Source organism: Dermacentor variabilis, chromosome 4 (genome assembly GCF_050947875.1).
Source record: "Dermacentor variabilis isolate Ectoservices chromosome 4, ASM5094787v1, whole genome shotgun sequence".
Lineage (NCBI taxonomy): Eukaryota > Metazoa > Arthropoda > Arachnida > Ixodida > Ixodidae > Dermacentor > Dermacentor variabilis.
In genome coordinates, this window is record NC_134571.1 from 92,368,553 (window position 1) to 92,394,335 (window position 25,783).

The window sequence follows — 25,783 nt, forward strand, 5'->3', positions numbered from 1 at the left end:
GTCTTGTGTTCAGGACATTTTTAATATGAACCAATTTGAAATGTTTAGATGTTTATGCTGATATGCCTATAAACAAACCTGATGCTCTCTGTACTTGCGAGCTGCAACACGCCGAAATAACACCTAGCTGAGACTTCTTTTATATTGTACACGTACTTCGCCCTGCTGAGCTTCCTCCCTTTCCGAAGCGTGGATGGGCGGAAGAAGCTTTCCAACTCCTTGATATTTAGGAAACCGTGCTTCAACACAACCGAAAGCGGAGGGTCCATTGTGGCCTATGCACCTTCGCTTGTGGACAGCTCTTTTTGCACTACTCAGTTCGCGCCAAGTCTGCGATGGGGGCGCTGGTGACGGGTTTTTCCGCAGTGCCGCCTGGGCAGAGTCTGAGGTCAAAAAGCGATCTGCGACGTATATTAAAGTGCGCGTCCGCGCGGGCCTCATCTTGAAAGCGATCCGCGATATTCGGAGAGTGCGCGTAGTGCCGGTTCGGCGTTTCGTTTGCGCTGAAGCGAGAGATGCACGAAGGTCAATTCACTCGCTGCTGCTGCCACGATTCCTCACTCCAGCGTTTTTCACAGCGAGTTTCCGCAGTCATCGAGCGTGGTGTGTTCATTGCCTGTGCGCGCGTGACACCGCGCTTGTTTAGTTAGTAATTGAATGTTTACAAGTTTATACGGCCGATAAAACTACTATCCTTACTTCGCATAGCTATCTACTAATTTGCTATAGCAATCGGCGCTTCGCCTTTCGGGCGAAACTGCGACTTTTTATTTTTTTAGTGGTACGCACCCACACTCCCTGCAATGCGCAGGCAAAAGCAGGCCCCCGAAACCTTTCAAAGAAGACAAGTGCACTTTCAATTGAATATTCACACAACGGCCGGTTCGGCCTACGTATATATGTCCGCATCGCAACGGCAACCTTAAACGACACATGTGTTGCAGAAAACGTATTTATTGGCTGACTTTCCAAAACACAGACTGCAAGCCGTACCAGAGAACGAAGCATTTCTTTGCAAGCGGACACAAATACTGGCAGCAATACTGCGAGCGGAAATGACCACACGCTCGCCATACCTATTTGCTACGTTGTTCAAGCTGTGCAATAATTTGTGTACATAGGCACAGCTACCAGTATTTTATTGCGCACGTGCTCTTTCGATTTTTGTACTTTATTGCAACATTTAACCCATTTGACCATATTGTGACAGGCCCTCAAGATTTTACTGTCATGGTAGCCCGCCAATTGCAATATTTCAATCTGACTCTGGAAACTATTCCTTAGCGAATGTATGCACGTTTTCTGGAGCACAGAGCGCAGTGCAGCCTGAACAATAGCAGTTTTCATGATCTCAGAATACCCAGAAGAAAATTTTGAAAGCACTCTTCCAGAGCGGGGCCTACACTGACAGCATAAATGACTCTCCCGAAGCCTGAGTCTGATTTGAAATTGAAGTTCACAATTAGGAGGTAACTCAAATGTAAATTTCTTTCATATATATATATCAACAACTTCACAGTTATGGTCACTTTTTTCCGTGATGGTTAGAGATTCATCAGCGTACCTGAAGACAATAAAATGCAATTTACCGAACATTTTTGGTGACCCACTTGTCTACGCGACTAAGAAAAATATGGCTTAGTATGGCGGCCACCCTTTCACTCGATAACAAACCCTCTGACTTTTGCACAAACGTCTTCCCGTTACTTTCAACAAATGCTGACGGCAAGTAAAACGAAAGTATCTCGAAGAACCTTTCGCCAGCTGTGCGAGAAAGGTTAACGAATTCAGCTTCATCTTCCCGTTAACGTACGTGTTTTCTCTTTATTTATTATTTTTTAACGCACGTCATCACTTTCGTTGCACGCAGCTGGTTTCTGCTGCGCGTGCAGGGCTTCTTATCGTACAGCAAGGGTGGAGTTTGTCTATGTACGCGCGTCGTTTTCCAACAAATATTTGGTTGAAGGTCAGCGCTTGTGTTGTGATCGTCTTCTCGTCGTCCTCGTATGGTAAGTATTGCTGTTTGTCAAATATGAACTTCCTCCAACTCGCCCAAGTTTCCCTACTATTAAATACCATAGACTTCTTGGCCTAAGTAATTGTTATCTCGCCTTCTGGTCCGTGACAGTAAAATGTGCTGCTCCCATGTGCACATGGTTAATACACATTTAAATGCCACATACTCGCAAACCACTTCGTGAATATTCTTTCACTGTTCCTATATGGTTACTGAGTTGGTTGCTGAGCCGCGGTTACCATGCTGAGCGTAGTATGGTCCATAAATCGAATAGCCTTACTTCGTGGAGCCATTTTGGGCTTTCTCTGTAGCATTATGCTACAATTGTATGCATGATTACTTTTATTTCTCTCCTAAGATTCAGCTGCGTCTACACCCTGCTCCTTTCTTTTCCCACACCACCATTTTAGCACGGTCACTTCCGTATGGCGGTGTATTTTGTTACAGCTATGCAGACGTGAGGCTCGTAATCGCGACGAACCTGCTTTGTTGGGACTGACACGATAGCGCTGCTGCGCTGACATTTTGGCGCGTGTTGAGAAGGCTGCTTGGGTTTCCAACTTATAAACAGAGCTCCCGCCGTACAACTGACGCCTGGAAGGAACGAGACATCTGCTTAGGTAACGCCACCCCGTTTATATCTAAGCTCTCCCTTTTCTATTACGCTGTCTTTTTCAGCTTCAGCGGAATCGTGATAGAGAACCAGCCACTGTTAGTCGGTGACGGCCTTGCCCAATCCTTTCTGTTCGTTCCCCTTTTTGGTGCTACCTGGCCAGGCTCCAAACCACGGCCGTAAACATGTTGACATTGGTTACGCGCATCAGCGTCGCACAACTTTGCGAGGGATTAAATGCTCGCAGAAAGAGTAAGAAAATGTCTAAATAAAGTTACATGTGGCGCGGAGTTGCGGGACCGAGGGAACGTGGTGGTCAGATTTGGCTCTGCGTCCTCTCCCTTTCTTTAGGTGAGCGCACAGCGACACACAGAATCATTGCGCGTTTGTCTTGCCGTCGGCCGCTCCAAAGGGATTTACGCAAACCGCACCCGTTTAAGGTGTGGCAGTATTCCACGCTGGGCCCGAATGCTTTCGCAAACATCTGCCTCATGGAGTTTTCAAGGTAAGGATTTATTTTTTTTTTTCAGCCCGTGACGGCTGCTGAGCTCCTGATTAGGTTTCAGGGGGAACTACAGGACCATGGGCAGTCATGAACGTTGCGTCCGGAAACGTATAGAAAGAGAAACAGAGGATTGTGGCTGAATGGGGAAGGCGGTAAATTTTACACGCTGCAGGCGTCCCTGTGGTATTAAGTGGTATTAAAGGCATGTAGTGAATTGGCGAGACCCTTCCAAAACACTTGCGAAGTTGGGAAATTTGTTGGGAGAAAACTAAATCAATCACAAGCGCAGAAATTCAAAGGCAGAAAGGATGCTCCACATCCGCCGCTAAGGTTAGTGAGCGGTGGCACTGGCTAACACACCCAAAGTTACTTCTAGTAGTAAAAACATAAATACCCAAGGAAGTGGATGGGAAGACGGCGCCGCGGTAGCTCAATTGGTGCAGCATCGCAGGCGTAATGCGAAGACGTGGGATCGTTCCCCACCTGCGGCAAGTTGTTTGTTCATCCACTTTAATTTCCATTAATTTGTCATTTCTATAATTCAATTGGTAAGTACAAGTAACATCCCATATGTTGTCCTTGGTGTCATTTTTGTTGGCTTCTTAAGATATGTATATATATATATATATATATATATATATATATATATATATATATATATATATATATATATATATATATATATTGTCACGTGGTGGTGAAGTTGAACTCAGTAGCAATACTGTGAAAGACAAAACCAACTTTTATTGGGCGAACCTGTGCCCACAAAAACAGGCTACGCTTATAGCACAACGATAGCGGCGAACACGGTAAGCGATTGTCGAAAATCTGATCAAACCAAAACTAAGGAAACAACAAAACAAACAAACCAAAAATAAGGAAGTTCATCAGCGTTCGTAAAAGGGCTTCAGACGCACTACGTGGTCCACCTCAGATCGTGCCCGGCGCCGCTGAGACTGCGAAATGCCGTCTGGCACGACCTCATAGTCCAGTTTGCCAACACGTCGGATGATCTTGTAGGGTCCGAAATAAAGTCGCAATAGTTTCTCAATGAGTCCTCGTCGACGTATTGGAGTCCAAACCCAAGCACGGTCACCGGGCTGGTACTCGACGAAGCGTCGTCGGAGGTTGTAGTGTCGGCAGTCGGTACGCTGCTGGTTCTTGATCCGTAGGCCAGCGAGCTGTCGGGCTTCTTCGGCGCGCTGGAGATAGGTAGCGACGTCAACATTCTCTTCGTCAGTGACGTGCGGCAGCATAGCGTCGAGCGTCGTCGTCGGGTTCCTGCCGTAAACCAGCTTAAACGGCGTGATCTGTGTTGTTTCTTGCACCGCCGTGTTGTAAGCGAAGGTTACGTTCGGCAGGACGGCATCCCAGGTCTTGTGTTCGACGTCGACGTACATTGCTAGCATGTCGGCGAGTGTTTTATTCAGGCGCTCCGTAAGACCATTCGTCTGTGGGTGGTAGGCAGTTGTCCTCCTGTGTCTTGTATGACTGTACTGAAGAATGGCTTGGGTGAGTTCTGCTGTAAAGTCCAGTCCTCTGTCGGTGATGAGGACTTCTGGGGCGCAATGTCTCAGCAGAATGCTTTCGACGAAAAATTTTGCTACTTCGGCTGCGCTGCCTTTCGGCAGAGCTTTACTTTCAGCGAAGCGGGTGAGGTAGTCCGTCGCCACGACGATCCACTTATTTCCGGAAGTTGATGTCGGAAACGGTCCCAACAAGTCCATACCGATCCGCTGAAAAGGTCGGCAAGGAGGCTTGATCGGCTGTAGTAATCCGGCTGGCCTTGTGGGTGGTGTCTTGCGTCGCTGACAGTCTCGGCATGTCTTGACGTAACGGGCAAGGTCGGCGGTTAAACGCGGCCAGTAATACCTTCCTTGTATCCTCGATAGCGTCCGGGAGAAGCCGAGGTGCCCGGTGGTCGGATCGTCATGTAGGGCGCGCAGTACTTCTGGACGCAGTGCCGACAGAACAACAAGAAGGTAGTTGGCGCGGGCTGGTGAAAAGTTCTTCTTCACGAGTAGATTGTTTTGAAGCGTGAAGGAAGATAGTCCTCGCTTAAATGCCCTGGGGACAACGTCGGTGTGCCCTTCCAAATATTCGACGTGGCTTTTTAGCTCCGGGTCTGCCCGTTGCTGTTCAGCGAGGTCTTCCGCGCTTATCATTCCAAGGAAGGCGTTGTCATTCTCGTCATCTTGCGGCGGCGGGTCAATGGGGGCGCGTGATAGGCAATCGGCATCGGAATGTTTTCGTCCGGACTTGTAGGTTACAGTGATGTCGTATTCTTGTAGTCAGAGGCTCCACTGCGCCAGTCGTCCTGAAGGATCCTTTATATTCGCTAGCCAACACAACGCGTGATGGTCGCTGACGACTTCGAATGGTCTGCGATAAAGATATGGGCGAAATTTAACTGTAGCCCAAAGGATGGCGAGGCATTCCTTTTCGGTCGTAGAATAGTTGCCTTCCGCTTTTGACAGCGACCGGCTAGTGTAAGCTATCATCTGTTCGACTCCGTTTCTCCTCTGGACTAGAACGGCACCGAGGCCTAGGCTACTGGCGTCAGTATGGATTTCTGTATCGGCGTACTCGTCGAAGTGCGCAAGTACCGGCGGCGACTGCATGCGTCGTTTGAGTTCTTCAAATGCGTCGGCCTGCGGCGTTTCCCACTTGAACTCAACATCACATTTAGTTAGACGTGTCAACGGCTCAGCGATGCGTGAAAAGTCCTTGACAAAGCGCCTGTAGTAGGCACACAGGCCAAGGAATCTACGCACTGCCTTCTTGTCGATGGGTTGCGGGAACTGTGGGATGGCAGCTGTCTTTTGCGGGTCTTGACGGACACCAGATTTACCGATTGCGCGGGCTAGGAACAGAAGCTCATCGTAAGCGAAGCGGCATTTTCCCGGCTTCAGAGTAAGCCATGATGACTTGATGGCGTCTAGTACTATCACAAGCCGCCTGAGGTGATCGTCGAAATTTCCAGCGAAGACGACGACGTCATCCAAGTAAACGAGACAGGTGTGCCACTTCAGTCCTGCTAACACCGTGTCCATCACGCGCTGGAACGTTGCAGGCGCCGAGCACAGTCCGAACGGCATAACCTTGAACTCGTAGAGGCCGTCTAGGGTGATGAAGGCCGTCTTTTCGCGATCTCTTTCGTCGACTTCTATTTGCCAATAACCAGAATTTAGGTCCATCAACGAGAAGTATTTAGCGTTGCAGAGCCGATCAAATGCGTCGTCTATTCGTGGGAGGGGTATACGTCCTTCTTCGTGATCTTGTTCAGACGACGATAATCGACGCAGAAACGTAGGGTTCCGTCCTTTTTCTTCACCAAGACTACAGGAGATGCCCACGGGCTTTTGGACGGCTGGATGATGTCGTCGCGCAGCATTTCGTAGACTTGGTGCCTGATAGCCTCACGTTCTCGTGTAGAAACTCGATAAGGGTTCTGGCGGAGGGGTCGAGCACACTCTTCGGTTATTATGCGATGCTTTGCGACTGGCGCTTGTCGAATCCTTGATGACGTCGAAAAGCACTCTTTGTATCGTCGAAGTAAGCTTCTCAGCTACTGTTGCTTAATCACGGGGAGACTTGGATTTACGTCGAAGTCTGGTTCGGGAGCTACAGTCGTCGGGGTACATGCGGCAGAATCCGAGAGGACAAACGCATTGCTGGTTTCCAGAATTTCCTCGATGTATGCGATTGTCGTGCCCTTGTTGATGTGCTTGAACTCCTGGCTGAAGTTTGTCAGCAACACTTTCTTGTTTCCTCCGTGCAGTCGAGCGATTCCTCGAGCGACGCAAATTTCACGCTCGAGCAGTAGACGTTGGTCGCCTTCGATGACGCCTTCTACGTCAGCGGGTATTTCGGTGCCGACCGAAATAACGATGCTCAAGCGAGGCAGGATGCTCACTTGATCTTCGAGCACACTCAAGGCGTGGTGACTACGAGAGCTCTCCGGTTGTATCGCTTGATCTTCCGACAGCGTTATCGATTTTGACTTCAGGTCTATGATTGCCCCGTGTTGGTTCAGGAAGTCCATGCCGAGAATGACGTCTCGTGAACACTGTTGGAGGATAACGAAGGTGGCAGGGTAAGTCCGGTCATGAACGGTAATTCTTGCCGTGCAGATTCCAGTCGGCGTAATGAGGTGTCCTCCAGCGGTTCGAATTTGAGGGCCTTCCCATGCAGTTTTAACTTTCTTCAACTGGGCGGCGATGTGTCTACTCATTACGGAGTAATCGGCCCCTGTGTCCACTAAGGCGGTAAATGCGTGGCCGTCGAGAAGCACGTCGAGGTCGGTGGTTCTTTGCCTGGCGTTGCAGTTAGATCTGAGTGTCGGATCACGGCTGCGTCGTGTTGAACTGAAGCTGGAACGTCGCGTCGTCAAGTCGCCTTTCGTTGTCGTATTCTTTGCTTCCAGACTTCGTCGGGATGGCGGCGTGTCGTTATGTCGTCGAGGTAGTTTCTTCGGTGTTTTCGTCGGCGGCGGAGGATCTTCGTCAGTTCGACGAACAGCAACCGCACCTCCATCGGTTGCTGCTTTTAGTTTTCCGGATATGGGCTCGCTGACCGGCCCCGGGCTGGGCCAGTGTATGGTCGGCGCTGCGGCGACAGGTAGCGGCCTGGTGAGGGCGAACACGACGGTCGTCGAGAGCTCCACTGCGTATCGGCGAGGTAGTCGGCGACATCGCGAGGGCGTTCACCTTGCTGCGGGCGCGGAGCATTGACGGCGAAACCTCGCAGTCCCATCTCCCGATATGGGCATCGTCGGTAGACGTGACCCGCTTCTCCGCAGTGGTAGCAGAGCTGGCGGTGGTCAGGAGCGCGCCAAACGTCTGTTTTCCTCGGGTAGCTGCGCTGGGCGACGGGTGGGCGTGCTGGCGGCGGCGGTGGTGCTCGACGGAATTGCGGCGTTACGGGGCCCTGGCGCGGTCGTGGAGGGGGACCTTGACGGCGGGCGACGGCGGCGTAGGTCATCGCTTGCGGCTGAGGCTGCGGCGATTCAGGGGCTACTCCGAGTTGTTGTTGGAGCTGCTCACGTACGGCGTCGGCAATCGAAGCCACTTGAGGCTGTGATGATGGGGACAGCTTCTGTAGCTCCTCCCGCACGACCGCGCGGATAGTCTCGCGTAGGTCGTCGGTGGCCAGTGACTGAACTCCGGCGTCTTTTGTCGAGTTCGTGCGGCGGTCGAATTGCCGGTTTCGCATCTCGAGTGTCTTCTCGATGCTGGTGGCCTCGCGAAGAAATTCATCGACGGTCTTCGGTGGGCTTCGTACCATTCCGGCAAAAAGTTCCTCCTTCACACCACGCATGAGTAGGCGGACTTTCTTCTCCTCGGGCATTTCCGGGTCGGCGTGACGGAATAGGCGGCTCATTTTTTCTGTAAGGATCGCGGTGATTTCATTAGGCAGCTGCACTCTGGTTTCTAGTAGTGCTCGGGCTCGTTCTCGGCGTACGACGCTTGTGAAGGTCTGCAGGAAGCCGCTTCGGAACAGGTCCCACGACGTTAAGGTGGATTCTCGGTTCTCGATCCACGTCCTGGCAGCGTCTTCTAATGCGAAGAAGACATGTCGCAATTTGTCGTCGCTGTTCCAGCTGTTAAAAGCAGCGACCCTCTCATACGTCTCAAGCCAGGTTTCCGGGTCCTCGAATGTTGAACCGCGGCACGTCGGAGGCTCTCTGGACTGTTGCAGCACGATGGGGGACGCTGGGGCTGCCATCGGGGTTGCCTTGGCCACAATTTTCTTGGTCTTCTCAGGTAGAAGTCCGTGCTCCGGGGGCAGCTGTTGAAGACGGCGGATTGCTCGATGGTCCGGGACTACGTTGGTGTTCTCTTTGCGGTCCGGGCTTGGATCACGGCTTGTCCGGGGCGTCCGGTACATGAACGAAAAGTACCTTCACCAGATGTCACGTGGTGGCGACGTTGAAGAACACAGTAGCAATACTGTGAAAGACAAAACTAACTTTTATTGGGCGAACCTGTGCCCACAAAACAGGCTACAGTTACAGCACAACGATAGCGGCGAACACGGTTGGCGATCGTCGAAAATCTGATCAACGGGTCAAGCATGTCGGCTTTTATACATCAATCGTCGAATGTTCCAGACTAATCGCTGGGACCCGCGTATCTTCCACAAAGTTCTACATTATTCGCGTCGCGCACACATGCAATCAGTTTACATAAGGTTCGGTCACAGACAGCGGATGGAACCATCGATAACATTCCAGAAACTTCCGATACATGTAGGCGTGCCCTGCGCTGTGCGATAGCATTTGTTAGGCGGTGAAACGTGTCGCCCGATAAAGACAAGTACACTTGTCAATATATACAGGGTGTCCCAGTTAACTTTAGCCAGAGTCTAAAAATATGCGAATGCTACGTAGCTGGACAGAACCAAGGTAATGCTTGTCGTCGCTTGGAGATACTCAGAATATTTTTTTGCACTCCACCTAAATTACATAATAAGTTTTAATTAATTAATCAACTTCTGAAATAGCATAAGTAGAATAAAGGTAACAATGAGAAAATTATGGAGCAACATGAAAAATTACCGACACAGATTTCTGTTGCTCAATACGCGCTACATAAAAACAACAACAACAACAACAACAACAACAAAAAAAAAAAACGTGCGCAACTTGTACTAGTGGTGCAAGGCTGGAGCCATCAGCGGAGCTTGCGATCACCTAGATTTTACGTGGCTTGCCTAAGTTTGTAGGTTTTGCGAGGTTATGCTAGGTTTTGCGAAGTTGTTGGTAGGCTAGGCTAAGTCGTTTCTAGGTTTTGCGAGTTTACGCTAGGTATTGCTAAGTTTTCGGCGGGCTTGGCGCTGAAACTCTTCGAGCAGTCGCTGGCGGGGATCGCTTTCACGGTGACGTCGAGCGTTCAGGCGTCGACTCTCGCGTTTCCTGTACTGAAACTTGGGATCCTCGACTCGGCGTCGCCTCTTCTCAGCCGCAGCTTCGGCGCGGCGTTCCGGATCAGCCCGGCGGCGACGTATCGCTTCTCGTTTGGCAGTACGGCGCTCTTCCTGCAAAGCCGCTTCTCCTTCGGGCGTCCGGACTTCCGTCCGTCTTCCCATGGCAGCAGCACGTACGCACGGAGTAGAGGAGGCGAGAGGTGGTGTCGCAGCGCCGGCTGTTCCAAGCTTTTACTCGCCTGCGACTTCACGACTCCGCCCTACGCATGTGGGGTGCGAGGAGGTTACATGGCTCGGTGCTCTGGCAGGTGGTTGCTGGGCAGCCGACCTTGTTTATCCATCGCACGCTTGAGAGCAGCACAATAACAGTGCACAAGCACCCCGTCACGTGGTATTTCTTCATATTTCGCGGGCTTTCCTTGGAACGCGGAAAGAAAGGACCATGTGAGATATATCGTGTTGGAAACAATTTATTGAGAGGCTTCTCAAGATGCTCTACAACTTTGCATATCACACTTGGGGTCTGCAGACAATACTTAAAAAGTTGATTACTTAAACACAACAAGGGGAAAACAACACACAACAAACACAACAAGGGGAAAATAAAAAATAACCTGAGTAACAACATTATGCATTCGGTTCAACTCGCGTCCGGAGTGCCTTTCATTTTTAAATGTATGGCTAAAATTATTTTGGGCAACCTGTATATGCCCCTCTGAACCGATAGCTGAGCAATCGTCAGATTTCTACAGCGTATTTATTTATATTAACAATACTGCTGGCCTTAAAAGGCTGTTAGCAGGAGTGTGGATACAAGATTCATCACTACATAGTGATTGATACATGTCTTGCACCTAATGGCACTTGCACACAGGAATATACATGGAATGTTTTGTGTACAACAGCACCGATACAGGGTATACGTCACATCGTAAAACATGCAGAGGGAAATATATGCATATACGAGGCAGCAAACGAAACACATTCTTAGTAACAACTTTACCTGTCAGGGCTGTCAGGACTGCTACGAAATTTGCAGAGAATGAGCGTTCAACAACGTCGCCTGGCGGCCTTCTTTTGGACCGTTCGCGGAAACAATGAATTTTAAAGATATCGATCCGACTGCAAAAGTCCTGTAGTTTTTTTGGAGTGGCGCTAGCGCACAGTTGGTCTGGTGATATGCTGGATAAGATCGTCCTTTTACATTCCTATTTTACTGTGAAAGATTAGGTGCTCTAACCAAGCTGAATGACGCTGGTATTGTACAGAATCCAGTTCAGCTATTTTACCAGAAGTACTAGCTCGCCAGCTGTAGGCGCCGTACCCAAATTTGACCGATTTTCTTTGAACGCCTTCTAACAGCGATATTTTCTTTCATGTGTGAATACCAGCTTACTGACGCATGTTCAACGACTGGTTGGATGAGCGCTTTGTATGCCTTTAACTTAACATCTTCTGGTACCTGACGCAAAGTCCGTCCTGAAGATAAATTTTTGATTACTGCTTTCTTTTCTTGATGTGAGAAATACCCTCATTCCGTCGCAGATACGAAGCAAATATCAAGCCCGCGTACTTGTAACTCTTTGTTTCATACAAAAAAGATCGGTTTAAACCGTAGGTAAATTGCATACCAGCGAGCGGTTTCTGGTGATTATCATCGCTGTTTTTTTGCTGGGTTGATCTTCATTTGCCAGGTCTCTCATCATTCTTCCAACTGATTAAGAGGCTCATTTAAGTGTATCTAGTCGTAATGATTATTGGTCTTGCGAAATTATACAGTCACCTGCATATAGTTTGATTTGGAGAGATATTTGATCAATAATGTCGTTTATAGATACCACAAGAAGCTGCGGTCCCAGGACCGACCATTGCGGGACCTTCCAGCGAGAAAACTTGGCCAGTTAATACACACTGTCGTCGGGAGCACAAATAGGCTTATATACACAGCACTAACATTTCCTTTCTTTAGTACAGCATTTATCTTAAAAAAGTCTACAGTTTTAAATATAATCAAACGTTTTTTGAAAGTCTAAAAAAAACTGCGTCGATTTGAGGTTGAGCGTCAATAATGGCCACGAAATCATGAGCAGTTTCAAGGAGCGCTTACAAGTGTGCAAATTGCCCACCTGTAAGTCTTATAGCTCCCGATGAGTAGAGGTTTGAGTTTGATGGATGAAACAATAATAGAGTGAGCTCTCTCAAAAGAGACAACTCCCGCTAGGATCGACAAACGCAGTGCCGCAACGCTGATTGGGAAGTTGAATTGACCTCAGACTGCGTCATGCGTGCCTTGACAACAGCGCCGCCTGTGCACGCGACGACACATGCATCATCGAGTGATGGCTGCTGTACAAAATGATACCAAAGTATATAAGGCACGTGGTCGGTACGGTTGCAACGATATAAAAGCGATAATAGCCCAACAAGTTTTCGTTACATGAGGTTTTAGCAAGCGACCCCATATGCAGAACAAACTGACGTTTCACGTCAGGATTCGCTATGCACATGGACTATAGGTGGCGAGCCAGATGATCCACGATGACGTGCACAGAGATTATCAGGAGCCCAAGTCTCTAATGATTCGGTTTCCGAAGCAGTCGTTTGGCGATGGCGACACATTTGAACGTAATGAGAACGAGAGGAAGGACAGAGGCCAATCAGCGCGCAGGTTTCTTTTCTTTTTTTCTGGGAATGAACGTCACAAACCAAGCGAAAGTATTGCAAATTAGAAACGCTTCTTTGTAAATAAAAATAATTTGTTGATGCTATTGATGATGTTTATGTTTTTCATTATGAAACGTGTGTGTGTGTTTGTGTGCGACATACTGGCAGTGAGTGATTTAGCCTATTTTGTTTACTGCGGTCGACCCATTCATGCCGCTAGGTGGTACGTCGTGCGCTAACTTGGCGTAGAGAAACTCCACTGTAGTTGTCTAAGTATGCGTAAGCACACCCCCAAACTTAATTTGGCCTACCCAAAATTTGGAGTTGGCCCACCCCCAAATTTAAGTTGGCCCAATGCTAAATTTTAAGTTGTCCCACCCGCCAAATTTCATTTGCCTCACCCCTACTAAGCACTGCGACAGACGCCACAGGTATCACCATCGCCGTCATTTTGCTCTGAACGCCCATCTCGCCCACGAACACGGCACACTGCGCCTTCGGATCACACCGAAGCACCTCGCGCCACTTCGCTTCGTAGCAGACGATGGATTCGGTTTCCGCATGATCGACGTATGCGTGACGTCATCATAATATGCGTGCGCGCCCCGAGGCGACTGCCTCACCCAGGCGGCGACCAATCGCTGCTCGCAAAGCGAATTCTTCGGAAACCGATGCGCTACAAAATACGACTCCTGCAGGATCGCCGACCGAATGCGCGTCTGTGTCGTAGCACGCCGAGCTTGTCCCCTTACCGGCTGCGGAATGGGGTAGTGATGACGCTATATTTTTGCAAAGTGGGTGTCTTTAGCAGACATTATGGATCAATTTCAAGCCTGTTAAAAAAAAAAGAAACGGAAAAAGGAGCCGGCACTCTATAAGAGAAGACAGGGAATCTCCGGACGCCGCTACCTTATTTGTCGTGGCGTCCGTCAACGCATGTAGTGCTGAAGCTGTTACTATTCAAGGGCTGTTTGTACAGACGTCGCATGTTCAAGGCAAGCCTCATAAGAATTCGCGTTTATTTCTTCAGTCGTATCAATATGCATGAGCTTGTTGTATCTTTCAGTCGCGCTTTCCACACGCCATACCACGCTTTGCATTAATGACATTCATGAATATAACAATGCACGCCCCGCATTAAGTGTAAGTGACTATCATGCATATCCAGCATGGTGTACCTGCTTGTTGCACGGTACACGGGCGTTTTAGATTTCGCCCCGATCAAAATGCAGCCGTCGAGCCCGGGATAAAAAAAGGATTGCTTGCTTATTTTGCTCCAACGAGGAGTGTTACTGCACAGTCCTTCAAGCGCAACAGTCTAGAACGTTAAAAACCTGTCATAAAACTACCGTGCCAAAAAGTAGGACCGGAGGCGTACTTCAAAACACGTTCAGAACGCATTCAAAACACATTCAGAACACATTCAAAACACATTCATTCACGTATGCAGCGTGGCATATAGCCTGTTAAAGCTATCGACCACCCCTCAAAATGAACGGGCCATTCATTTTCCGCTTGTGCTGGAAAACCAGACACAGCTGCCTAACGGGTTTACAAATAATCAACTGCTGCGGTGGCGTTCCGAAAGCCTTATAACGTCGTAAGGCATAGGCGTGGACTCGGTAGCGTGTCGTGAAAGATCAGTGCCTATGCTTTCGTGATCAATGTCGACAGTTAGTATTTTGCTTACCGATGCCCCTACGGAAGAAGTCCTTGGCCCCAACAAAGTGCACGATGCAAACTTTCACCGGCACGGTCACGTGTTTGCCGATTGGGAGCTTCACCGCCCACTGTATACTTTCTGGAGACGTGCCCGTCGGAAAGGAAAGAAGACTTATTTCAGCCTTCGTCGTTCGATTGGTGTTTTGAAGTGCACAACATATCCTGTTGCTTTTAAATGGTTTTATTTCACGACGCTAATACAAGCAGTCCACGCGTCAGAAACGCGACCGCATACACGGAGTCATACGGATACACTGTGAAGGTGTCTTTGGGAACGCATGTATTAAAACTGGTCTAACCTTCAGAACTCGTCCCGGAATAGACATGGTTTTAATTAATTAGTTTAATTAGTTTAAGAGTTAATTAGCAAAACTTCGTTAATTATTCAAGAAACAATTTCGATTTGTTGCGCAAATAACGTTCGCCTCCGAGAGTAATCTAGATTTAGAAGTAGTATATTGCTAAATAGCACGGCTGATTTCAAAAATTTTCGTTAACGATAAGAAAAGATAAATAAAAGAAACCTCGCATATACCGTGGCACCCATTGTGGTAGGGCCAGATTTCATTCTAGTTCATTTTTACCCATATTCAAAAAAGTTCTTACGTTGGAACGCTGGAAGAGCAGGATCCCAGTCAATCCTGTTGTCGGACGTATGATTAACCAAAGCGGCCAGCCTATTGCAAATAGCACTCGTATATACGAATAAAAATATTTGTGAAATCCGCCCCTAAGTATTAAACTGTACGGTCCTGGTAATATGGTTGAAGAGACAGCGTAGAATTCGGAAAGGGGATTACGAAAGGGACAAGACATGAGCACTGTTTCTAACGAAAATAATTTAATTCAAATTGATCGCATGTGTTAGACTTGTGAGAACAAAGCAGCATGCCTGCTGTATCCCCAAACCTTTTTTCTTATTCTGAAGCTATTGGCTATATTCTTTAATATTTACGTCTAAAAGCAACCGAAAACACGCGGAATATTTTATCCAAAGAATGTGTGCGACAATTCGACTCTTCCAACCCAAAAAAGAAAATGCCGTTTCTAACGTGTTACGACAGACGCTTTCAGATGTGGCAAACTATTCTAAAAACGTCGAGCAAAGACTGTCGAAACGTGAATGGTAACGCTTATTTGAACGTTACTGTAACACATCAGGGCCGGTATTGAAACAAAGAAGCCTTCTCGCTACAACTGCTCGTAAGAGAAAATTTAGCCAATCGTAATGCTGTTCATATCATTAGCGAAGGCGGCCATCCAATTGCAAAGATCACTTACGAATGACAAGCTTTGTGAACTCAGCCCCAGATTAGTAATATTGTAACGGTACCTTACGTGGAGCAATGATGGCGATAGATTTTAGCTCGCTGTGCTCGTATATCCGACGAGACTCCCGCATTTAATATAAAGTACCACGTCTTCAACGCCACGTGAAAACATAACTCTTGCAAACAGACTCATTGACACAATAAATCACTATGTATTACTATTTTTACGAACGTGTCTCTGCACCCTACCCTTAAGGAAAAAAAGAAAGAAAAAGCGAGAAGAAAGCCCGAATATAAAAGGCAAGAAAAGAGATAGATAGACAGGGAAATAAATAAATAAATAAATAAATAAATAAATAAATAAATAAATAAATAAATAAATGCAACGAGAGACTTTGACATGCGATTGAGGAATGCTGCAAGCCGCCTGGTAGAGTCAAGTAAATGGGCTTAATTTGAGCGAAACTGATCACCCTGGCAATAACTGCTGCAGAAACTCATTGGATAAGCTACAGGGAACCGACGTCAGGCATTGTGGAGTTTCACTGCGCAGCAGGGATAGAGTTAAGAGCCATCAATATGGCTTGTTCTGTATGCAGTCGGAGTCTCGACGGTTCACAAAGACAAATATCAATGCTTCGGTGACCCCGCTTTGCTTTTCTGTTCAGCCTTCAGTGAACGCCGCACACCTTATTAATAGGTCTCCAGTATTTTGCATGCGGAGGAGCCTCTTAAGATATGGCGATGACGTAATACCTGACCTCACTTTCCGGAACGAGGGCAGCTCGAGCCGAGTGCATGTACATGGACTCTGGGGACCTTCTGCACGAACCGTTCTCTACGGAAAGCGAATGTGACGCAAGGTGACCCTGTACTATTTCTTCTTTCCGAGTGGGTTATGGTCGATGCACGGTGTGATAGTTTGCACGTAAGGAACCTTTCCTGCCACTAAAGGAGACAAGGTGACAGGAGTCATTTAACATTAGCAGATTAGAGTTTCCTTTTCTCCTGAATCGTTTGCAGGAATTTCTTCGTCCACTTTTCAGCGATGTACAGGCGAGTAGAAATCACGAACGTTATCTGTGCGCGTTTCACAAGTTAGAGGTTTACGCTATCTCTGGTTTGTGACTCGGCGTCTCCAGCTGCGAGAGTTCACGGCACACAGCTAGGGGCTTGCTGCCACTGGACGACCTTATAAGAACGCAACAAAAGTGCTTCGGCCTTTCTTTTTTTAACGAAAAGTAGGAACCAACGAGTCCTGCTGTTGGCGTTGGGTGTGTTCGCACGTTTCACTACACCCTGTACGTGTGTGTGTGTTCTTGCGCGTGAGCGTGTTGCCTGATCTCTGAGCGCTTCGCGTTGTGCAGAATACCAGGCCCATGAGTCGGCCATCGTCTTCAAAGCGTTATACCCGCCTGCTTTCTTGGCCGTGTTCCCGTTTGAGTTGTAGTAGTTTTCTTAGGTCTTTTCCGTTCCCGACGAGGGAGCACGGGAAGCAAGCACCCAAAGGAACAAGGTGGAAGCTGGGGCTGCTCTCACATTTTACGGCACAAGGACAGTTGTTTCTCAGGTTGAGGAAAGAGGGTGGCTAAATATGAATACTCACAAACTGCAACAGATCGAAAGATACATGTCAGATGAAACTATAATGTATCGGAAAGACGTTATAGGGCTTTATAAGTGCGATTTGCGAAATCGCCAGAACTATATATACACGAGCAAAAGCAATGAAAAAAAAACAACAACTTTTGCATTAAATCACACATGAACCCCGATTGCACCAGAGCCAGATACTTGATCTCGTTTTTTATGAGGGCAATAGACGGCATGCTGATGCGAAGGTCGCCCAGCCGCTGTATCTTGTCAGCCTCTATGATTTCACGTGTAACCTGTTCTCGGTGTTTAGAAATTACGACGCAGTTGTCGAATTCAGGGTTACAATGGCAGTCTCTGCAGTCTCCAAATTAACCTTGCATGGTGGTATAAGCAGAGTAAAAATGCTCTTTCAATCGCTCGTTTAAACATCTGCCTCTTTGGCCAACGTTTTTCTTTCCGCAAGTCAAGGGAATCATGTAAGCTACACCCAGGGCGCAGGCTCCAACCCGCTTCCTATGGTTAGTATTGCAAATATTTCGTCGTGTGGCACGAGCATTCACACGCCTACAGAGCACTGATAATTTTTCCGTGGCAGAAAAAACAACTTTAGCATCTACTTTGCCGCCTATCTACTTCAAGCTGTGCGAAATCTTGTGCAAGTAAGAAAGCACCGCGACTGGCTTATTGTCTCTGGCAGCGCTGTGAGCTGGTGCTTTGTCTCCCAGCTTGATTTTCTTTAATATCTTTTCTGCGACTGAAACTAACAAAAGCTCGGGGTACCCAGTATATGTTAGGCAGGAGGCCTGCGCTTGGATAAGAGCGGGGGAAAGGATAAACTTGCTGCGCGATAGCGCGCCAGGTGTTGCGTGAGGGGAGAGGGAATCGCCTCGACGCCTCCCTCGCTCTCGCAAGCCTGTGCTATCTGCGTGTTCCTTGGCCACGCAAGCGCTTGCCTGCGTTCAAACTGCGCCTTGATAAGGTCAAATAAAAACTTGCCTAGCGTCTCAACGCGCGCCTGTTAGCCCGCGAGGAGTTCACAACATGACGTGCTCGCACGCCGCCATCGGTCGGTACCAGAACAATAAGCCAGGGTCCGGCAAGCTTTTGAGGCCGCGGGTCGAGTAGTAGAGCAGCTGCTATGAAGCGTAACGCGGCGCTGAAGTTTCAATAATAAAAGAGAAATAAATGTAATCGAGTAACACTAGGGCGCAAATATAAAAACAGCTGGAATTATTCACATATTACACAATACCGCATACATTGCAAACAACCTGAAAAAAAATGCATGCCGAAGCTACCTTCCTGCGGTGTGCTGTGGCGCGCACAACACTACCTCGCGGGCCACCGGTTACTGACCCCTGGGATCGGTGGTGTCCAAACCGATGCCCCAGCGACGGCTCACTCTGGTTAACAGAAACAGACCTGAGAGGCTATGCTTTTTGCTGAGTGCAAGTGACGGAAGCGATTCGCGAGCCTGAGAGGCGTCACCCTGTTTCGGGCATCTATCGCCTGTTGTAGCCTCCAAAATACACCACGCGCGGACGCCAATACTCTGATGAGTATGGGCGGAGCACAAAACACCCATCCAAATATCACCGAGAGCGAATCTCATACCATAGCTCAGCAGCTAGCGCGTCTGGGGAGCGGTATATTCTGGACCACGGTAACAGCATCTGGAAATTTTCAAATGCCGCCATCTTGTAGGCACCAATTGGTCCACAGGGCTGCTACGCGCTCTCTGATTTGCTCAAAGCGCCATCATTGCAGAATTCAGCAATATGGCTCATGATGAGAAAAGGATCTAATTGCCCGGACTTTGTCAGTCAAAGCGCAACCGCCGAGGCCGCCGTGACTGTCTGTGTTGCATCTAAGCACTCACTGTGCACGTGGATGGTTCAGGGAACTCCGTGCAACGTCCGAGCCGTCTAGCACAACAACGCAGCAGACACCGTGAGGAGCTCGCCGGTTGTTAATTCCACGTCAGGGCGGACCGCAATGCCTCATTTTTGTTATTCTGCGGTGCACGATGTCTGCGTTCCAATGATTCAGCAGGCGATGCGCCTTCATAACACCGTACGTTTTTCCAGGGATCAAGCCGCGTGAGGATGCGACGGCGGCGAGAGACGAAACGGATAGGTTTGACGGCAGAACGGCGCAAAAGGGACAGGCATGCAAGAACTGCAGGTTATTTTTAGAACTTATAACGGAGCTCCCTTCGATACTCGCGATGGTATCTGACAGACGGCTAAAGGAAAAAAGAAATAAGGGGGAGGGGCGCCTCTTGGTCCCTTCACGAAGTCTGCGCTTCGTTCATCATCCTTGGAGATGCAGTGAAAGCTCCGCTGCGGTCAGCTCTCGCTCAAAAAAAAAGTAAAAAAAAAGAAAAGCTATGTTTTGAGGCAAAAGCAACAAGAACACTACGTGCGGACAAGGTCTTTGCAGGGTCAAACCGGCAGGCTGAAAGCACTCAAGACAGAGGCGAGCAGGAAGTACCGCGTTTATACGCATACAGCACACCGACCCTCCCGTTCCTCTCCTCTCCGACGCACGCACTCACACATAATGAACGAGAAGAATGAGAATGAAGGGGCTCGGTGTTTGTGTGTCGCAAGCAGCTGAAACCAACAGACAATGAAGCCGCGGAAAGCGTAGGAAAATATAGCTGTGGTTTTAACTGACATTTACAGGCAACAAGGAAGCGGGAAATGAAAGTTTACGAAAAGGCGACTCGCCGCAGGTAGCAGCCGAACCCACTTCTTCCGCATTGCGCGCATGCGATGCTCTACCAAATGAGCAACGGCGGTTGGGGAACTCCCGCACGCTTCCTTTGGTGTCTTTTTCATGTGTACTAGATCTTTGTCTTCTTATGAATTCGTATGATGTTGGTATTTTCCCAGCTTTCTGGTGCACGTTAAATCATGAGGCATTGCGTACAAAGGGCTGCAAGCTCTTCGAGCAATATATCCCCTCAATATTTGATTATATCGACTGCTATTCCATCGTCTCCTGTCGTTTTTCTCCGGGACGTGTCTTGCAAGGTCCTTCTAATTTCATCGATAGTTATACGAGAAGCTTCTGTATCCTGTTCACCACTACTTTTAATGAACGTTGCGTGGCTGCTCTGAGGACTCTACAGGTCAGTATAGAGTTCTTCTATTTCTTTTACTCTATCATAGAAATTACTGATGACATCCCTCTACGTGTCATTCACAGCGTACATCTTGCCCTGTCCCATGCCGACTGTTGTTCTGGCTGATTTCACGCTATGGCCATATTTTACTCGTCCGCAATCTTTCCGACCGTGACAATTTCGAGTGTCACTCACTTTTTTCTTGTTTATCAGCCTTGACAGTTAGCAAATCCAAACTTAAATCTTGTCGTTAATTCTATCGTTAAAGAACTGAAGAATTATAGGCCCACTAGGCTTGCTTTCAGTATAGCATGAAATATTCACAAAGGTAATTTTCAGTAGAATCTGGGCAACAAATGACTTCATTCAACCAAGACATTGGGCTTGCGTCCGGAAGGGGTATTCTACAATGGATCACATCATTGTCATCAATCAGATAATCAGTAGAACCAAACTCTCTATATCGCTTTCATAGACTATGAAAAGGCATCTGATTCAGTAGAGATACTAGCAGCCACAAACGCACTGCATAATCAGGAAGCAAGGAGACAGAATTTCTTCAACCCTATTCACTGCATGGTTGCAAGTATTCAATTTATTAGACTGGAAATAATTAGGACTCAAGATCAAAGACGAAAATCTCAGCAACCTTCGGTTTGCAGGTAACATTCTTCTGCTCAGGGGACGAATTGCAACGAATTATAGAAGTTAACCGAGAAATTGTACGAGAAAGGTTGACGATTATTTCTCAGAAGACAAAGGTAATATACAATAGCCTGTCAAGATAACAACAATTTGAAATCGACAGATCTGTACTTTTATCCAGATAAGAGTACTTTTATCCAGATAAATTACTCGCAGGGGAGCCTGATCATGAGCGAGAAATTTAAACAAGAATAAAAATGGGTTGGAGCTTTTACGGCAGGCATTACGAAATCATGACCGGGAGCTTACCGTTGTCGTCGAATTTTTTTTTAAAAGGTGCAATATCATTGCATAATACCGGGGCTAACATATGGGGTAGAAACATTCAGGTTAGCAAAAAAGCTCGAGGAAAAGTTAAAGACCGCGCAAAGAGCGATGAAATGAAAAATATTAGGCGTAAGATAGGAAGATAGCGGTGTACATCAGATAGAAAACGCGGAGTCACTATTCTAACTGACATTAATAGACAAAAAAAAAAGATGGTGCTGAGTGGGCCATGTAATGCGTAGGGTAGACAATGGGGAGACCATTAGAGTTACTGAATGGGTGCGAAGGGAAGTGAACCTCAGTCGAAGACGCCAGAAAGTAGGTGGGGTGATGAAATTAGGAAATTTGCAGGCGCAACTCAGAATCAGCTAGCGCAAAACAGGGATACTTTGAGATCGCTGGGAGAGGTCTTCATCCTGCAGTAGACATAAAGAGAAGCTGTGCTGCTTCGGATTATGATGACCTGATCTCTTTTTCTTCTTATATTTATTTGCACGTTTCAATTAACGCCACAGTAAATTTTCTCTATACATTCATTGGATAATTTTCTGTTTGGTTCATGTGGTCGTTACGGCAGACACGCCCAAGCACGCGCTATTATAAGCCGCCATATACTGCCATATATACCGCCTTGTATATATATATATACAAAACACACACACACACACACGCACACACACACACACACTAATTTGCAGGGCTTTCTCTTTGAACCAAAAACGTTCACACAGAAGCTTAAAAGGCAGGCACTCAAGACGTGTGCACCCCATAACATCTGCTCGGCTGTATTTTTTGGGTACTTTGCAGGATTAAGTGCGACATTGAAGCGCAGGAAGAGTGAAGGAGGTGGGGAGTGAGGAGAGACGACAGGTAAAACAGGTAGAAATGCGGTATACGCGTGCGCGCGTGAGCGGGAGTGCCGGCAAAGGAAGGCCACAAACAAACAAGAAAAAGCGGAGCAACAAGAGAGGGCGATACCAAAGGACGCAGTAAGAACCCGCCCAACAATTTGCGGGCCGCCGCCAGGCGCCCAGAGGGACCCCTTTTGCGGCGCTTCCAAACGCGGGCGGCATCTCCGCGCGGCGCGTTCGGGGAGAGCGTAGCGACGTGCGTCACAGCAAGCCGGTTCTCAAACGCCGTGACGCAAGCAGGCAACCTCGGAATACATCAAATCCGCCGCCGCTAGCGGCGGGAATGCCGCGAACTTTCACCTGTCCGGGAGCGAGCGGCCTTCTCTTCACTGTCCTAAGGAACCGCGGCTATGGGTGGCGCTGGGGGAAAATACACGCACGAAGAGAGTCTGGGCGGTGCGTGGAGCAGTGACCCGACATATGACGAAGAGAACGAAAGGACAGTATATATGTGGATAAACTATGTATACGACCATGCACTTCAAGCGCAAACGAAACATTAAACTACAGGAGGCACGTCGGCGCCCACAAGAAAGTCCTCTCTAGATCTGTCCGATAAGCAAGCTATTTAATTAACTGAGGAGTCGCCTGGCGCATTGATAACTTCTTTCCAATCTCGCGGATAAGCTTTGCGACTTTATACGATTGTCGAGCTCCGATTCGCACTTATTCAACAATTCACACAGTAGCACACAGTAGCACAGAATAAGATTACAGCAAAAGGTATGATTTCTACATCTATATATCTATATTTCTTTTTTTGACATGATAATGTAACTGATAAAGAAATTATCCTTTCATAACACGTGAGTGCAACACACGATGCTTTCTCTTTGATAGAATTGAACGGTACTTACTTTGAGGGAGGAATTAATTTAAAAAATTTAATTATGGGGTATTGCGTGCCTAAACCCTGATCTGATTATGAGGCGTGCCGTAGTGCGCTCACTACGGAATAATTTGGACCACTTGGGTTTTTTAATCTTCACCTAAATATAAACACACGGGTGTTTTCGCATTTCGTCCCCATTGAAATGCGGCCGCCGTGGCCGGCATTCGATCCCGCGACCTCGTGCTTAGCAGCCCAACATCATAGCCAGTAACCAACCACGGCGGGTACGAATAAATTGAAAGATCGAGAAATGGCTAGGCTATGAGATATCCATCGTTGCCACCAGCGATGAACTTTGAGGAGCTGGTACGGTTACGAGGAGTTTTTCTCTCGTTCGCCGAAGGTACAAGTGAAAACAACCCATCCACGCTGAAAAATAAAATGAACAAAAAGAAACCGTTGAGAGTGAAAGAAGCCTTTTTCATCGGAGGTGAAAACCCCTGCAGTTGTGGAGGGATAAAATGCCACGTGGATGTCTTGTCAAAGGTTCTATGATGAAATAAATCTGTGGAAGGAATCTAGTGGGCACAGGTACACGTGGCTGGCTTAATTGGCGAAATATCGATCTTAACTGTTAGTGAATGCGAACGCCAGAACATGTTATCTACACTACCACCACGCCTACTTGAACGTGCGTTTGTCTCTCTCCAGTTCGAACACCTGCGTCACCCTTTGGTCTGTTCGCTGCTCTCGTGAGATTTGGCTGATCGAACGGTTCATGGTGGCTTGACTTATCGAGATACGTCACGCAAGGAGGTATGCCGAGTATTTCCGAACGCCTGAATTCTTTTCCGTGGACATAAACCTAAAAAGGGCACGCCCGAAGGTGGGCCCTTTTTGTGCTTATAAAAGGCGCTGTTAGTTTGATTCCTTACATTTATTATTATTACTGTTCTGCACTCACAACGATATTCCTTCTAGCGTTTTCCATTTATCTTCTCTGTTTCCTTTATATCTTCTGCCGCACTTCAATGCAAAGCAGAGGGGCAACACTTTCTTTTTCTCTTCTTGTAGTTTCGCCATATCGCTCATGCGCCCCTTAAGAGGCCCCTGAACGAAACCAGCACAAGAAGACAATTCTGTCACGAGCAAGACGACGCGGGTAATGACCGGCTATGCCTCGGCGCTAAAGGAAGTTTAGAATAATGCAAGAGCCCGTGCATCGTTGCTGGCCGCCTTAAACATTACTCTCGCTTCATTCTCATGCATGGGGCGATATAAGACTCCCCGTCTCGTCCTCAAACGTCTTTCTTGTCAAGCCTTTATAGTTTGACCGCTGCGTTTGCGTTGACAACGTGTGCGAGTTGCGCAAGCGACAAGAATGCGGCACGCCGAACAACAACAGGGCAGCGCGTAACAGCCACTTGGAGGGGGGGGGGATTTCCCATCCTCCTCTCGTCTACTCTGCGGCCACGACAATTTCACCTCTCGCAGCGAGAAGAGCGACAAAGAAGGAGAACGAAATCTCGGCGGTTACGCGGGGCGTGCGTTTCACACAGACGTCGGCGGAGGCAACAACGTCACGCGAACTTCTTTTGCGCGAGGCTTACGTGAAGGCGTAATTGGGGTAATTGTTTAGGAGCTCCCTTTCGCGAAATTGCCTTGTCCTGGGCGCCCCCCTTTTATACTTTCCAAGGTCGGCCGCGGATGCATGTATGTACATACCGGCGTCTTCTTGCAAGACGCCAGCGGCCTTGCGACGCCCTTCGTTGCTCGGGAGATTGCTGAAGAAAAGCTATATGATACGAGCGGCTTCATTTCTAGACCTACAAGGCCAGATATCTTTGCAATAAAAACGGTCATTATGTGTTTTCCTCTGTGTCCTTTCAGTTTTGCATGATTAATATACAAAGTCAGGCGCTTACATGCTGGCCCGTGACCGCTCCACAATTTTTTCGCATCAGCTTCTTCCCTAAAACATCGCTCAAATTCAGTTCAAACCTGAAAATGATGTAATTTTATTGGCGCGGCTCTGCACTACGCCTAAATCGGCCCAGGAAAGAGGTTTGAGACATACCCGATACGGAAACACAGTAGCATGGTATGCCGTAACATAACTGATTATTACCCCGAGGCAAATGGATAGTGGGCGATTGTGAAGATTTATAAAGAGTTGTTCCCCGATAGCTGGAACAACGATAGTTTAGGCTGATCTACCTTGCATAGAGGACCCACATCTGTGAGGATATGTTTCCCGCCACCACGCTTCTCTTGGAGTTGGAGCAAAACAAGTGCAGCAACCAAGGGAGAAACGTTACATTTCATCTCAGTACATTCAGTGCATACAAACACTCGCGACTGTAGAAACGCCCATATCTGTCGCATATCGGCATTAATTTTGTAAAATGCAATGATAGCCTGGTAACCAGGCAGTTGAAAGGGCCGAAGTAATGTGTCGATACTGGATGTTATTCATGCTGCATAAAAATGCGGATAAATTATTCTTGTACTAGCGGTGCAGTTACGCGTGTTGCTCGATTCTCTACCACATACAGAGCACCTGACGTTGCCGTCGGTACGCCAAAACCGACATAAAGGCTCCTTACCATTGCCAGGTGTAACC

At 47.8% G+C, this 25,783-nt stretch overlaps 1 protein-coding gene across 6 annotated transcripts in view; it reads left to right on the plus strand.

Moving 5' to 3' along the window:
• Nucleotides 1-1,869: 1,869 nt before the first annotated feature.
• LOC142579501 (very long chain fatty acid elongase 7-like) overlaps nt 1,870-25,783 on the plus strand; it is a 95,698-nt gene continuing 71,784 nt past the window's right edge. Inside the window, exons 1-2 of one of the 6 annotated variants that reach the window (XM_075689757.1) lie at nt 1,889-2,009; nt 2,465-2,637. Coding sequence is in view for 1 of the 6 variants with exons in the window: in XM_075689754.1 (XP_075545869.1) it covers nt 3,122-3,135 (14 nt within the window). In the remaining 5 variants the exon portion in view is untranslated. Of the gene's footprint in view, nt 2,010-2,464; nt 2,638-2,986; nt 3,136-25,783 lie in introns of those variants that run through there. The other 5 variants (XM_075689756.1, XM_075689759.1, XM_075689763.1 and 2 more) reach the window with 5 other exon arrangements.